This window comes from Amia ocellicauda, chromosome 17 (genome assembly GCF_036373705.1).
Source record: "Amia ocellicauda isolate fAmiCal2 chromosome 17, fAmiCal2.hap1, whole genome shotgun sequence".
Lineage (NCBI taxonomy): Eukaryota > Metazoa > Chordata > Actinopteri > Amiiformes > Amiidae > Amia > Amia ocellicauda.
In genome coordinates, this window is record NC_089866.1 from 24,916,322 (window position 1) to 24,931,450 (window position 15,129).

At 42.4% G+C, this 15,129-nt stretch overlaps 2 protein-coding genes across 7 annotated transcripts in view; one reads left to right on the forward strand and one right to left on the reverse strand.

Moving 5' to 3' along the window:
• Positions 1 to 4,507: 4,507 nt before the first annotated feature.
• Positions 4,508 to 8,297, forward strand: selenom (selenoprotein M). The gene is made up of 5 exons (XM_066689480.1): positions 4,508 to 4,779; positions 6,048 to 6,083; positions 6,215 to 6,249; positions 6,590 to 6,668; positions 7,152 to 8,297. The coding sequence occupies exons 1-5, from the start codon at positions 4,684 to 4,686 to the stop codon at positions 7,386 to 7,388; spliced, it is 483 nt and encodes a 160-aa protein (XP_066545577.1). The 5' UTR covers positions 4,508 to 4,683; the 3' UTR covers positions 7,389 to 8,297.
• Positions 8,298 to 8,453: 156 nt separating this feature from the next.
• smtnb (smoothelin b) overlaps positions 8,454 to 15,129 on the reverse strand; it is an 84,495-nt gene continuing 77,819 nt past the window's right edge. For 4 of the 6 annotated variants that reach the window (XM_066689475.1, XM_066689477.1, XM_066689474.1 and 1 more), the window contains one exon: positions 8,454 to 12,352. In XM_066689475.1, coding sequence (XP_066545572.1) covers positions 12,199 to 12,352 — 154 coding nt within the window. In that variant the 3' untranslated portion in view covers positions 8,454 to 12,198. The remainder of the gene's footprint in view (positions 12,353 to 15,129) is intronic. The other 2 variants (XM_066689476.1, XM_066689479.1) reach the window with 1 other exon arrangement.

The window sequence follows — 15,129 nt, forward strand, 5'->3', positions numbered from 1 at the left end:
GGAGGTGCAATCTAGCATAAGGATGCGTTTGAATGACCTCTGCCTCATACAGAATTATTTTCACAGGGTAATCAAATGATAATTGGAATAAATTGGAGAAGGGCACAGCTTGATTAGTTCAGTAGATGGCCTTGGTGATATGCAGAGCAATTTGTAAAGGCCGGAGGTTCTCCCATTTTTCAGCATACATTTTTCAAGCTCCCTTGTTTCTATGAATAAAATGTGTGTTTCTTAATTAAGCAAAAGCAACGTTTATTAAAGCTGGGGGCAATCCATTTGTTAGTTCCATAGAATCTGAGTAATTTGGCTGTGGTTATAAAAAAGGCAGCCTATGAAGGTCCTTCCTGTCTTTGTTATTAATCACTGCCCTTCTTACAATTGCCTGATTTCTTTGCCATCTATGAATTATTTATTCAGAAAACACTCCTGTGTATTAAGGCAAGGACTCTTGTTGTGTACACCATCCAAAAGACAGCCCACAGAAGGCAAACAATCACAAAAAACAGTTAGCTTATCAGTTTCTATTACATTTTAAAATGGTACCTAGACTAAAACGCCCAGAATCTGGAACTAACATCAACAATAACACAAAGTGCATTTTTTTCTTCTTCTTTCAGCATGCCAAAGAACAGCCTGCTCCAGCATTTGTGGCACCCACCTAATTGAGAAGGAGCCTGCTGTATGTCACCTCTCTCTGCTTCTGATCACCGTTTTTTTAAAGTTTAATTGCCCTGGCAACACCGCAGGGACCATCTCTCTCACACCACAAGACGTCCAGAGCTGCGGTCCTCTGCTTGCTTCATTCTTCTGTCAAATGAATGTCACTGGCGCTTGCAATGACGCTCACCTGCTGTAGCTCTGTAACAATGATTGCGCGCATCATTCCTGAAAGAAGTCGCAAGCATGCCTAGCATCACTTAACACTACAGAAGAGGCACACACTGAGGTGTAACTCAAGGAAGACACCCTGTTAAGTTGTGTGATGCTGCGATCACGAATACAATAATAAAAAAAAAAAACAAGGAAATGTTAATGCATCAAACATACTGATTACTGCAACATCAGTTCTCCCCTGTCTATTGTAGAGGTCTTTAAGACATGTTTACATTCTAATAAACTTTGTTATTGTGTTAAACATTGTTTGCATAAGGCTTGCACAGAAGGTAATGGACAATTTATATTCATGTTTTAGGACTCTATGATGACCTATTTGTGCTGCATATATTACTCTCTCTCTGTACATTCACTACCCTAATGTAACATGACTCACCACTGGAAAGCACTACAAGCACAAATTTATTGGCCGATTAACTACATGCCAAGCACTTTGTTTCCAATTACTGAACAAACACAGGACTGTCTTACAGCTGCAACAGCTAAATAATGCTGTTGTGTTTAAAAAAAAAAAAAAAAAAAAAAAGTGCAGGAAAGCTAGTTAGTGTCACACAAGCATGTAAACCTTACATTCAAACATCTGAGAGAAGCTGTACATACACATAGAAATTATGAAATTCACTTTTTTTTTTTTTTTTAGCATTTCCTCTAATTCAGTTTTTAGGAAGTCTTTTTTCTTTTTCTTAGAAGCTGTATTTCTCTGGTCAGCAATGTTGACCAAACTCTTACTTCAGCAGAAACAACAAATTGGAAATGCAACCAAAATGTAGGCAATATATATATATATATATATATATATATATATATATATATATATATATATATATATATATATATAATTATTATTAAATAAATACTTTCACGGTGTGTGTGTTTCTATATATATATATATAGAAACACACACACCGTGAAAGTATTTATTTAATAATAATTATCTGACAATTAGGTAAAATAATGATAATAACATTGAAAAGTAAAGAAAAAAGAGTCCTGTTTTTAATAATCAGCGCATTTTCACCCCCTTTAGGCAAAATAACCTTACTTTAAGAATGTAATTGCATCAACTCCAAAACCTAGATTTCAGCTGGGGGTAAATGAGAAGAACTTGATTCACTTACCCAATCCTTTAAAATTAGATAATGCCTCTAAGCAAGATTATATACAAATTGCTCTTATATTCACATTGATATAAATCTCATTATCTTCACAATACAAAATATTTGCACTAAATAAGACAAATGCCTTACCAAGTCAGTGTACAATATCAGGATAATATATGCAGAACACAAAGTGGATGAACCAAAAGCCAAGCCTGTCATTCACATTTTCTTCCCTGCAAAAATATAACAAGACTCTTAGGATAAAAAAGCACCTTTCCTTGTTTTAATCCATTCAAAATAATGACTGCTTTCATGAAGGACTGAAACAAAAGGTGAGAGTGCAAGACCCACTGTGAAATATCATGGAACAGTCAGAGCAAAATGTAGGAAAGCAATATTAAACCATGGTAAAACATGGAGAGATGTAGTAAACTGATACAGACCACTTTAAACCATGACACAGCAAAATAATTTAAAATGGTAAAACCAAGACAAAACCATGGGAAACAAAAAAACGCCAAATGACCTGGGTAAACTGTCATAGGGCTTGTCTTTATTTCTCATTCCCCCCCATCCTATACTTGAGTTCATAACCCTATTACCTACTTACATTTCCTGGAAATCACATGGGTTAATTGGTGTTTTCAGAGAAAGCTGTACTGACTAATCATATTTATAAAACATATTAAGATAGAAACACAACACAATATGACCAATGACCCGCTATTTGAAGCAGTATTCATTTCAAAAACAAGGTGCTTATATTAGCATGCTAAGAAACCACGAGGAACTCGGAAGAAAAGAGGAAGATTTGAGCTCTCATGTTGCAGATGCTACAGAGGCCATTCTCCATCAGTTGGTTCAAATTGGCAGCATAAACCTGTAGTTAAATATAGAGCAGCCCCTGGCACTGCCATGCACCAACAGACATAACACTCAGAATCTGAAATGGTAGTGAAAGTGACTTATTTCTGAAGGATGTAATGACTGCCTGTCTAATAAGGTTTGATAAGTTATCACTTCCTAATGCAGAAAAAGTGCCCGGGAGATGATCCTCAATTAGAAATATGAACCACAGTTAAAAGATGTTATTCTCCTCTCCCAAGAAACTTACAATATGATCATTAACCCATGATCATATATTGTAACCGAGTTTTTCTGGAACATTCTGTGATCCTGCATGTGTTATATGAACACTCAATACAATCCCTAGTGGTGAGAAGTTCCTATACATTACCATGGTCATAAACATAATATTTTCGCTAAATGGGTGGAAAACTGCAGCCGTCAATATTTTTCAAAGAACTGATGTGCTTACTCAGGATGCTTCTCATTGGGAAACTAATTTTCTCCTCCTTTAAGTCTAACAAGAGCATCCAAAGGCTCCACCAGCAGTGTGTTCTGAATATGTGAATGAAATGCAAGCAGCATAAACTCGGGAGAACAGTGGCGGACGAACACACATTGCATCTGCCTTGCTGTGCATCTTACATAATAGAGTCACTGCTTGTAATACATTACTACATGCACACACATAGCCTAAATCCATCACAAACATAATGCTACATGAAGTCATGCAGTGACCAGATCAAATTAGCTATTTATATTTCTGTTAACTGCTGATGAATACAAATTAGTGTTTATTTTTTCTTCTCTTTTTCTTCCCAGAAAAAAAGGTCAATGCACTGGAAGCCTGAGGCGGTCTTCTCACCCCAGCTACCATCTCTCAGTGGGGGATTGCTATCACTGCACTCTCTCCTTGTGTACAGAAGATCTTATCAGCAAAAGTTCCCCCATGCCACTGCCCCCCACCCCACAAACACAGACAGAGGTGTACAGAGGAAGCAGGAATGTAAAATGTCAGAATGCAATCTATATATACTGTGTTAAAGTTATGGTGTATAAGTGAATAGATGTCCTTCTATGATGCCTTTTATATGAACTTTTAGTGTCCATTGAATTATACAGTATACAACAATAATATCACATATTAAACCCAGAGGTGCCAGATTTACGAACTGGGAGAAGACCTCTATCACAGAATGGTTAATATTAGCAGATTATTAGCGCCCTTTTGCATCCCATTTCTACTTAACTCATATTCTTTAAAGACTATCTATTTATTTTATACAGTACTAATGGAGCTGATTGAAATGAACTACTTGGGTTTTATCCGTACTCATTTACAACAGTATTGAAAAGGTATATATTGCTTTCAATTTTCAAAGTTCATTTAATTCCACTTGCATGTGTCATTTTAGCAGATTTGTACGCTAAATACGTAATTGAATTAGGCTGCTAAACTACACCGAATCGTCCTGAAACGTGAGAACTGAGGTCCCGTCTGCGTAGCGCCGATTTCCGCAGTTCTGCGCGGGTCTGCGCTGCTCCACAAAGGGGGATCGGAGCGATTCTGCAGATCTGCGCAGAACTGTACACATCTGCGCTACGTACACACAGCACATGCTCCCGTTTCATCCCTGCTCCTCCTCCACAGAATAAAGCTCAGCTGTGGAAGAGGGGATGTTTGACGTGGCAGAAATCCCGGATATCCTGACGTCAGTCCCACATAGCATCATCTCTCCGTGCGTCTGCAAGACACCCACGACTGAGGCGAGGAGCTCGGGCTGACCCGCAGTACCTGAGCTGTAACGGCGACACGTCTCCGACCTCCGCGCAGCCCGGGAAGATGTGGCTGTTCATTCTTGCCGGTCTCTTGCATTGCCTCTCGGCTTACGACGTGGATCTAAAAAAATTGGAGGGGTTGGCAAAGGCAAAGGTGGAGGTAAGGAGACTGCAGCCCAGGTGCAGGGGTGTCATCATCTGAACAGGCGGACCCGGTATGGGATTCGGTTCATTGTCGCGTAACGAGAGGCATTGTGGGATAGAGTGGGATCTTGACGTATGCTGCAGCAAAGTTAAACCAACAAAAATAAATGAAAAAGAAAAAGAAACATTATGTTTGTATCTATATAACAAAATCCGGAGTGTGCAGATCTGCAATTGATTGCTCGAAACATGTTTAGTTGTAAGTTTGACATTGCTGCCGTAAAATACAATTACATTATTTAAAGAAAACTACCTTTATAAAGTATAATGCAGCAAGACACGTTTGCCTGTGAATTGCATGATTTACTGGTTTAAAAATATACTCTGGCATGTGTGTGACAGTCAACATTTTATACATCACCAACCTGTTGGTTCATCAATAACACTCATCATTGCTGCAACTACTTATTTTCAACCTCCGCCATTTTTAAGCAATGTATACACACGAGTGTCACATACACAACTTTTGCCCCTCAAGGACGATGGAAACATCCTTTCAGTGTACCTGGGTAGATTAAATCCACTTTTTGGATGGATTCTTACATAGCATCTCCTAGGCTATAGGTGTTTTTCTAAGTACAGGTTTTCAATTCAATTCCCATTGGAGGTTTTTACATGAAGTTTCAGTAATTCATACGTACATACCTTAACATGGATGCTGGCACAGAGGAAGATATGTATTGTATATACGATAAAATACCAGAATTTGTCGGTCGTAAATATAAGATTTATAGGGTGAAAGAGCTAATTATCAGTGGTCTGTGCTGACCATTAGATTTTAGAAAAGGCCTTGAGAGAAACACTATCATATCGTTCTCAAGTCTTTTATTTACATGGTGGGAGGAACTGTTAAAGTGTCATAAAAACTGCTGTATGTTTAAAAAAAAAAAATGCATCCTGTTCCAACATCCGATTCAAATTTGTTGAGGTTGTGAATACCATCACACAATGAAGCAAAAAAAAATTGTATATGTAGAAACGTCCATCTGAACTGTACTGAACGTATAGATCTTTTTTTTATTTTTTTTATTATTTTATAATGCTTGTCTGCGTGCTTCTTGACAAGAGGAATGCAGTCTGGAGTGAGCCCTGCCAGACCACGGCCTGTGGGTTGCGATCAGGATTGCTGGGAGCACATTCCCCTTTAAACCAGGGCACTGGACTGTTCCTCAGTCAGGGTTGGGACAGAACAACCAATCTGACCACAATCTCTTTCCCTTGCAGACCTGTGGTGGATGACAGCTGAACAGGCTCAGAGAGGTATGATGACATTATTATTATACAGGCTTTTCCTAATACACATCTGCGCAAGTAGTGGTGATAGAAGACGGCTTTTTATCTTTGTAATCGAGTCAGACTCCAAAAATGAGCTTTCTTTTCTCTCTCTGCAGGTGAAGGCCTTTGTGACACAGGACATCCCTCTATAGTATCCTTTCATAAGACAATGATAAATCTGGACCGCCTACTGGCTAATGACCTAAGGAGACGCACACTGAGTGGTTATGGAGCGCAGACTGATGCACGGGCTCTGTCAGGGATGGGCAGACAAGCACGGATTGTAGCTCTCAGTGCAGGATTGACAGATGCAGCTACATCCAGAGTAGTGAGATACTCTGACTTTTTTTCTCCACCCTCAGTAATAGAGACAGATAAGGTCCACGTTCTCAGTATGAAAAGTGTAACAGTTACAGAGAAACCCATCTAAATTAAGTTTCCAGTTTGCAGGGGTCTCTGATTGATGGGTTTTCCTTAACAGCGAATTCCAGCCACAACCTGGTGATGAAGCACATCCCTGGAGCCGATCCTGAACTCGTGCTAATCAACCACTACTACGAGGAGCTGGATGTAAGCTGCATTGCTGTCTGACTACCCTTTTCTTCTATACAAATTGTGTTGCATAGTTTTTCCTTCTTCCACAAGTTGTCTGGATTAAAAGCTACAATCAAGTAAAGTTTTTTGCAGAATTCAACAATGTAAATGTGGCTGAAGCTGCAGGCAGTTACTACTCCAGACAGATATTGTATCTCCCGGTAATGCAGAGGGTGGGTCAGCTGGAGGCAGGGACTAAATTAGTTTATACCTGGATACACTGCGGAGTTAGGCTGACTGAGACCCAATGAGCCGTTCCTGCCATCATCAGGCATTTATTACAGACTGTGGGAACCACTGTGATTGTAATATGTATTCAAAAATAAAATACAAACTCCAAAGAAGCATCTTAAAGTACGAATCTGATAAACTTAATCTTCGCATTGATTTAGCATTTGATGGGAACCTTAGGTCTTGGGTCTCAGTACAGTTGTCTTGACCTCCTACTTTTTGTTCCAGCGGATTCCCCTGTCTGACATGACTCGCGCGGAAATCAATGACATGCTGCGCGCTCTGGGCTTCTACAAGAAGGCCGAGCCGGAGGACATGGTCCCAGAGGAGTTTCGCTTCGCCCCAGCCAAGGACAGCCCGTGGAACACCAACCCCAAGCACACCAGAAGGCAACCCAGCGAGGAGGAGCCGCAGCAGCAGGATGCCACTGAGCACCAGCTAGAAGCACAGCACCCAGACCTGTAACTCTCTGGACCGGGGTGGAGACAGATTAGGAAACGTAGCTCACTGTGAGACCCCCACAGCTCCAACTCTGCACATAGACATTGCTCTCAAACACATACAGACATGGCCAGGCACACACTATTTTTATTAATGCCCGTTTTATTTATGCAGTTATCTGCTATAGCCACAACATCTGCACATCAGAAACAACTACGTTTATCTCAAACAAATCGTGCATTTCTAAGCACTTAGATTTTAGTTAAGACCAGGGTCCCGGGTGAGACGACCTTTTGCTCTTCCCAAAGCTGACAGATTAGAAAACCAATATAGCTGAAGATACCAGTCTGATCCAGACATCAAATTCCCCAACTCATTCTGCTCTACAGTGCCACCTGGCGCCTTCAGCACTTGGCATTGGAGGCATGGTCTAGTTCCTCCCTCTGAAGAGATGAAAGGGAACCGCTCAAAACGACACCAGAGCTGAATGAGATGCACGTAGGAGTTTTAGCGGCTGTAGCAGTCCCCTTAAAATGCCTTATCAACTTTCTTTATTCGTTGTGTTGCCTTTATCAATACAATATTTCACTAGTAAAATGTCAGGAAAAAGTGCCAGTTGTTTCTTTGTAGAGTGCCTGTCAAGACATTCATTCAAGGTTGTATTTGAACAGCTGTATCTGAATACCTATGGAGGCAACCCTCAGCGGTAATGGTTGCAGTCAAGACTGTGTGCAGTTTTAGGGTTTTCATTCTCAGTCTCTCTCCTGGACCTCGAGTCCCTTACCTGCAGCTGAACAGAATGATGCCCTGGGCTGAAAGTCACTGATAGGCTAAGGGCTGATGATGTGTGTTCAGGTGGGTGGGGCGTGGCCCTCAGGAGAGACTCTGAAGAGTGAAGAGGTTAAAATCAATAAAATCTCATAGTTGCTTAGCTCCCTGCCTTCTGATGTTTTCATTATAAGTGGGAGGGTGGAGTGCTTTTTGTTTAGGAGTGCTAAAGAAATCTCTGCAGATCATTAGACTTGCAAAGTACTATGTAAGCTGCTCCAGAAAGCTGAAAATAACAGGAAGAAGAATGAGTCAACACACTTTTCAGTTCTCAAAGTAAGTTTATTAATTCACATTAATATGTGGTGAACAGAAACATGAAAATGTGTTGTAGCGGTTATCTACCCAATATGAGCTGGTAGAAGCCTTCAGGAGGTGAAAGTTGTTCGCAGGCATTGGCTGTGTCTCAGCTGTGGCCCTGTCCTCTACATAGTGTAAACTGTGTCCCCTCCAAGAGATTTAAAAGCAGAGGGGCCAAACTCCTGAAGCTCTTCTGGCATTCAATCTACCTTGAGCTCTCATGAATGCCGTTGGCCTAATGATTGGGTGAATTTAACTATGTAATCCTTGAATGAGCTCCATTCTTTCAGCAAACATAACAAATGCTAAAAAAGCTCCATTTCAGAAAAATCATAAAATCGGTACAAGTAACTGTTGGCATGGAAACCAGAAACCCTCTGCGGACCAGAGTTTGAAATCCCTGCACTATAGGACGCCCATGCTGGGTCTTGCCCATGCAGTTCGAGCAGTCTTGCAAGTTCTATAATTTTGGCAGCTATCAGCCACTTAGATAAAAACATACAAGTAGAGTTTCTTAAAAAAATGAAAATACTTTCTGCAACTGACAGCGTAGTCAGTGGACAGGGGCCTGTCCGGACTATGTTGGCCAGTGCACAAACTGAAACACAGCCAAAGCTTCCCGACCCTTGCAACCTCTCCCACAGAACACAACGCAGCGTGGAGAGATGCCTGCTCCATTGACCACATCATGACAGTGAGTAGTATGTCAGTGCAACTACAGCCAATATAAAAGCCTTTGATCATGCGGAGTCCGTCACAACACTGGGACATCCACACGCCCTCCCACCCACCCACCCCATTTTCCCCGAGTCACCCAGGATTGATTCATTAGCGAAGAAAACGTACACTGACTACACATCCCCATTCATGTCTCAAATAAACTTCTTTGAACTGTGTCACAATCTTTAGACTTACAATAAGCCACCAACTTAAAGGAAATATGAGACTTTCCTTTTCCATTTCATTTGGTAGACGTTCGTTGAATGATTAATTTGGAAAACATTAAGAGAATGAGCAATTGAAGACTAATAAAAAAGGGAGTTACAGATTGTGAATGAAAATGGTTTGCATGTTCCATGTGGGAGAGAGCAGGAATCTTTGTGCAGGGTTTCTGCAGGGACCACACACACACACAGAGTAGCAGAAAGCCTGGCTCTTGCTGGGGTCAGATGCCATGAAGCCTCCAGAACTAGACTAGAGTCCATGCGTTTGCCAGATGCATGATAACCACTGGAGAGATATGAACATGGACAGAGGAAGATACTGTGGACAGACCAAACTGCTTACCCAGGTCTGGTCTTAGGGAAAGGCTTTGGGTGGTGCTCTCAACTGGTGAGGGTGGTTCAGCCAAATGCAGAGGAAAGTCTTCATATCTCTGTATTCTCCATGCAATCCTGGTCACTGTGAGGGTTTAGGTGTGCTTTGCAGGCCACAATGCATCCGACTGCAGCACCAAAAGCCCAGACTTTCTGCTCATCCTCTTAAATGTTAAAATATATTTCCGTTCCAATAAAAACAAAAACAAACAGGTGCTATGGTCAAATAATAAAAAAAAAAAAACTAAACGTGTGACAGAATACATCTGAACAAAGACAGACAAATACAAACAAAACAATACAAAATGAAAAAAACACAATACACGTTTCCCTAGAGAGCTGTGCTGCTGGCAGTTTTGAGCATGAAGTCAGCGGCCGCGGCTGTCTGGAAGGGGTAGCCGAAGCCAGAATGGGCTCCAGTCTGGCCCTGACGCTGTGCCCTGAGGGCTGAGGGAGGAGTGGGGCCCCACACCCCTCCACTATCACTACACACACAGAGGCTGAGGTCACTGCACACACAGGGCCATCATTTTCCTATGGGTCTTTATCTACGCATCTGTAAAACACTGCATTGAGCAAGAGCGCAAATATTCATTACAGGGACGCAGCTTTCAGGCCCTAATTAATGCGATTCAGGAAGACCTACAGACTATCACCGGGTTTGGAGAATCTTAAAATATTCAGTTTCAGTTTTGAAGTATAACCAAACTGAGCTGTGTTGGGTCAGGATATAGACAACTGATGAACAAACTGAAGATGACAACCCCATGTGGTTTCACACAATAACAACCAACCAAAAAAAAAAAAAAACACTATACAAAAAAAGTAACTAACTGAAAATATTCCAACCATTCAGGTGGTATTGATTCATTTTTTGCTTAGAAGACCATCAGATAAATGTAATATTTTTTTAAAAACTAGATCCTGCATGAACAATTAAAAAGGAATTATTTACAATTTCTGGTGACACTGGCACAGAGAATTAGTGCAGATCTCTAGGCCCAGGACACATAGCTTGGGTCAGACTGAAGTCGTAAATCTACAAGGTGTCACAATAACGTTAAAAAGAAGAATACAGATAAAATATACTTTCCATACCAGTGCTTATACATTTAAATAATAATAATAATAATAAAAAACAATTCAAGTAAACGTGTTTTAAAAGCATGCAGATTGGTAAATATATTACAGCATCTGTACCTGGAGTGGAGACTAAACTACTGGGAATCTCATCTCTGGGAGACTGTATCCATTCCTTCACACACCCAACCATCCCCAAATCTGGGGAAACCAGCCTGGATGCAAACATTTCTGATTGCTTTAGCCTTTAGCTAACAGATTGCTTATGATTCTCCCTCACTGTCCTTCACACAGGCAGGAATATGGGCAGCTGTAAGCCTTGTAAAAGCATTTTGCCATGACATATGTGTGTGTGTGTTTGTGTGTTGGGGGGTGAGGGGTATTTAAAGCTAAAACAGCTGTTAAAAAAAACAGATGTCTCTTTGGTAATTTACAGGTCTCCCCAATACACAGTTTTATAAATTGTATACGTTTATAGTAACATACTCTCTCCAGGTCCCTAGCATGTCCGTTAAGGATCGCATAGCTTATACAAATCGCCTGTTGGTCTTAAAGGAGGGAAGGGACTATGGGCTGGTTTCACAGACACAAATTAGCCGTGGGACTTGGACTACCCAAATGTTATTTTAGCATCAATATTAGTGCTAATTGAGGTCTGCGAAACCTGCTGTACATTATCTAGTTGAAATGTGAAGGTCAAACTCTTTCAGCCCCGCTTTCGAGTGAAGGTTTTACTGGCTCAAACAATCTCTCTCTCCAGGGGAAGCCCAAAAAGACCAGAACAGGGGCAAAAAGGAATCCTGGTAGCTTGTCATTCAGTCATAAGAACCCCCCCAAAATCAGACCGCCACCTCACAATCTCAGATCACAGCAATGACAGGGTAGCATTACCAGCACTGCGTAAGAATGGATTATATCACTGTACAGAGACACCTGCGTCAGGGGGAGGCTGCTGAGGTAGGGGTGCTTGCTGTCTGCTTACCCAACTTCAGCCCAGCTAAGGTCTGAATCTCCTTGCAAAAAAGGGAGGAGTAACCAGAACTTGACTATAATCAGAGACATCTCTTTTAAAACATAAAACAAGGGGAAAATAGGGGTACCGGATGAAGAACTGGTATATAGGCAACAGCAAACTCATTGGAGAGGACACCAGCAGTGCTGTGGGTAGTGATGGTGCCTGGTATAGAGGTGTCATTGCTGAGGTCTGTGTCTGGCACAGGGTTTCACAGGGAAGCATGGTTGCTGGTATTAGAGATGGACTGAAAAGGGTGGGGGGGTGAGGAGGGTCCAGGAGTGTCCGTGCTGGGAGGTTAGAAGTCGGTGAAGCCGCGGCAGGTGAGCTCGTACCTGCGCAGGTGATTGAAGAGCGACTGGACGTACGTGAACACACACTTGGAGTCTGGCTTCCTGCCCATGATCATCATGTCCTCCACCTCCACTAGAGGGACACAGTGAGCAAAGTTTCTGCACAGTGGGGGGGGCACAAGAGAGCAGGCCCAGCCAGAGGAAAAAAAGAAGGGAAAGAGACAGGGAGAGAAGTTAACAGAGCTCACGGGGAGAGGCTGACAACTGCACACTCTGCCCTGCCACTCTCTGGCCAGCAAGGCCCTGGGGAAACCAGTCAGTGCTGATGGGCAGAAGAGTGCCAGCAAACCCCCCAAAACACACTGCGATTCAAATGGGTTTGATAACTGCCACCGCTGCCAATTCACACAGGAAGCCCAGTTGTACTCAACAGCAATTTACTTCAGCTTTGGCTTCCAGAAACACGTTTCCTTACCTGATTTAGCATTGAATTAATGTGTTTCTGCAGAACCTTAACCCCCGACTAAAATCAGAAACCTGGAGATTTGCACAATCAGGAAACCAAAGTCCCCAGATGTGGGCAGTCTTCAATCTTTTCAGAAACAAAACTGTGGAAATGCGATCTCGTTCATTTGATATCTGAATTTAATTATCCGCTGAACACAATGCAGAGTTTATCTCTGTGATGTTATTGTCCTGGCCTTGACAGTCTGATGTTTGGGTTAGGTCTCCTCAAATCACAGAACACAGCAACGCATCTAGTTTTTGCTTAGTTCCCTAGAATATGCTTTTAAATTGTTACATAAAAGTGCATAGCACTGTGGAGTAGTGGTCTCTGGACTCATAACTGGAAAGTTGTGGGTTCAAATCCTGGGTGGGGCAGTGTTGTTGTACCTTTGAGCAAGGTCCTTCACTTAGATTGCTCCAGTAAAATGCCCAGCTGTATAAATGGGTACAAATGTAAGTTGCCCTGGATAGGAGCGTCTGCTAAATGACAAATAATGTAATTTTATTGTGGCTCTTGGGAGAATCACCCCATGATACCAGAATCTTTAACAGAACAATTTGAAAATATCCGGATTAAATATGTGAGCTCAGTCACTACAAACTGTATTTTTCTCTTGTGCAATAAATACACAAAGAGCTGAACTGATACTGCATATAGAGCCAAATTATACAAGAGTAGGTCAGAGAGGGGGGAATCTCTTCACAATTATTATTATTTTTGTGTGAAAAGCTGCATGATACATTTGTGACCAGCAGGTGGCACACTTTGCCTACAGACTGAGTAGGAATTAGTGCAGGACAGTGATTGACTTATTTTCCCCTAACATGATCTAACACCTACATGCTCCAGACGGATATCTGCAGATTCTGCTATTAAAACGACAATTAAAAGGAGAGGAATTACAAAAAATATATTTTCAAGCTTGGTTTTAATAACTATACAAAATCTCAAACTATCCTGGGATCATTTGCTGTTGTGCAGTACATAATCTAACCAATGGAGGGCAGTGACTGGCCAAAGGAGCAGTGTCAGAGCTCAGAACTGGGTCCAATACAGTGCCAGCAATACCAACATGAGTTACAAAAATAATTTGCATCTCTGTATCCTTCCATGGCAGCCCAAACTACACAATATCTTCAAGCAACTTCTGCTGTTTAAATAACTCCACTAACCTAACCGTTATGAGTGGATCTCCCAGGAGAAATGAGACCTCCTCCTGGTTCAGGGCTACTCAAGTGGGTTTCTGTCAGATGTTTTTGTATTCAGACCCTGTGGGGCAGGGGTTGACCATCCACTGAGAGCTAATACAGAATGGATGAATCTTCTCCCATAGGGTTAGTACTACCCTTAGGTTTTTGAGTTCTCTCTGTCCTGCCACTTTACCCAGATGATTTAAAACAGAAATAAATGAAAGGGACCAATTAAGTGTTTCCAAGTTTTTCCCCTCTGTTTTAACCGATTCTGAGACAAGGAAAAATATTGATTTGGCACAGAAGGAAAACTCAACAACTGAAGGCTGTAGTCGTAATAGACAGCCGGTTGGACGGACAGAGGGGAATCGGCCAGTGAGGTCAGAGGCTCACACTGGAGTGAATGGAAAACTAGGCTCCCCTAGGCAGGCTCCCTGAGGCACGGGGGCTGCAGTGTGCGTCCAGTGAGGACATGACCCTCAGGGAGTGTGAACACAGCTGCAGCCCCCCTCACTGACAGGATCTCGCTGTGCCCCTGCCCTGGCTGCAAATCAGACAAGCCCATAAAACAAAACGGCTCCTTTACAACTGCAGAAGGAAATAAGTTGTCTTTTCTTTTCTTTTTTTATCCCTCCAGGTTAAAAGTACACAGCTCCTTTTAAAGGCCGGAGCTCTAGATTTCCAGATTGATGACAGCTTGGCCCTGGCCTGCAGCCCAGCTCTTAAAAAGGCAATGTTTACGCGTCTCTCCCAGGGAAACACCACGGGTGCACGGGGGCCCACAGCAGGATGAGAGCGGCTGGGATCCATCCAAGCTCACGGATACCACGAGTCGAGTCGCCACGCATCACCCCGCGGCAGCCCGGCGCTGGCAGTGAGCCCCTTTGACACGGCACAGCCCAACACTGTGGCCACCCAGCTACTGAACTCATTACAGGCCAGTGCGGACATTTCTTCTCCCCCAGCAGCAGTAGCATGGAAGTCATGAATGTACTATGTAGCACCACTGGTGGAGACTTGCACAGTGCAACTCCACCCCTGCTGAAGCCAGACATAGAAACACAGAAGATATTCACTTGGCACCAATGTCTTCTGGGCCTTACCTATTCCTTCAGCAGGGGAAGGCCCTGGTTGGGCCATAATTAAGGTAAAAAAAAAAAAAACACCACACCCTCCCACCTCACCACCAACCACCCCCACCACCAGCACAGTGTTACCCCCTGCGGTCCCCGCTCTCA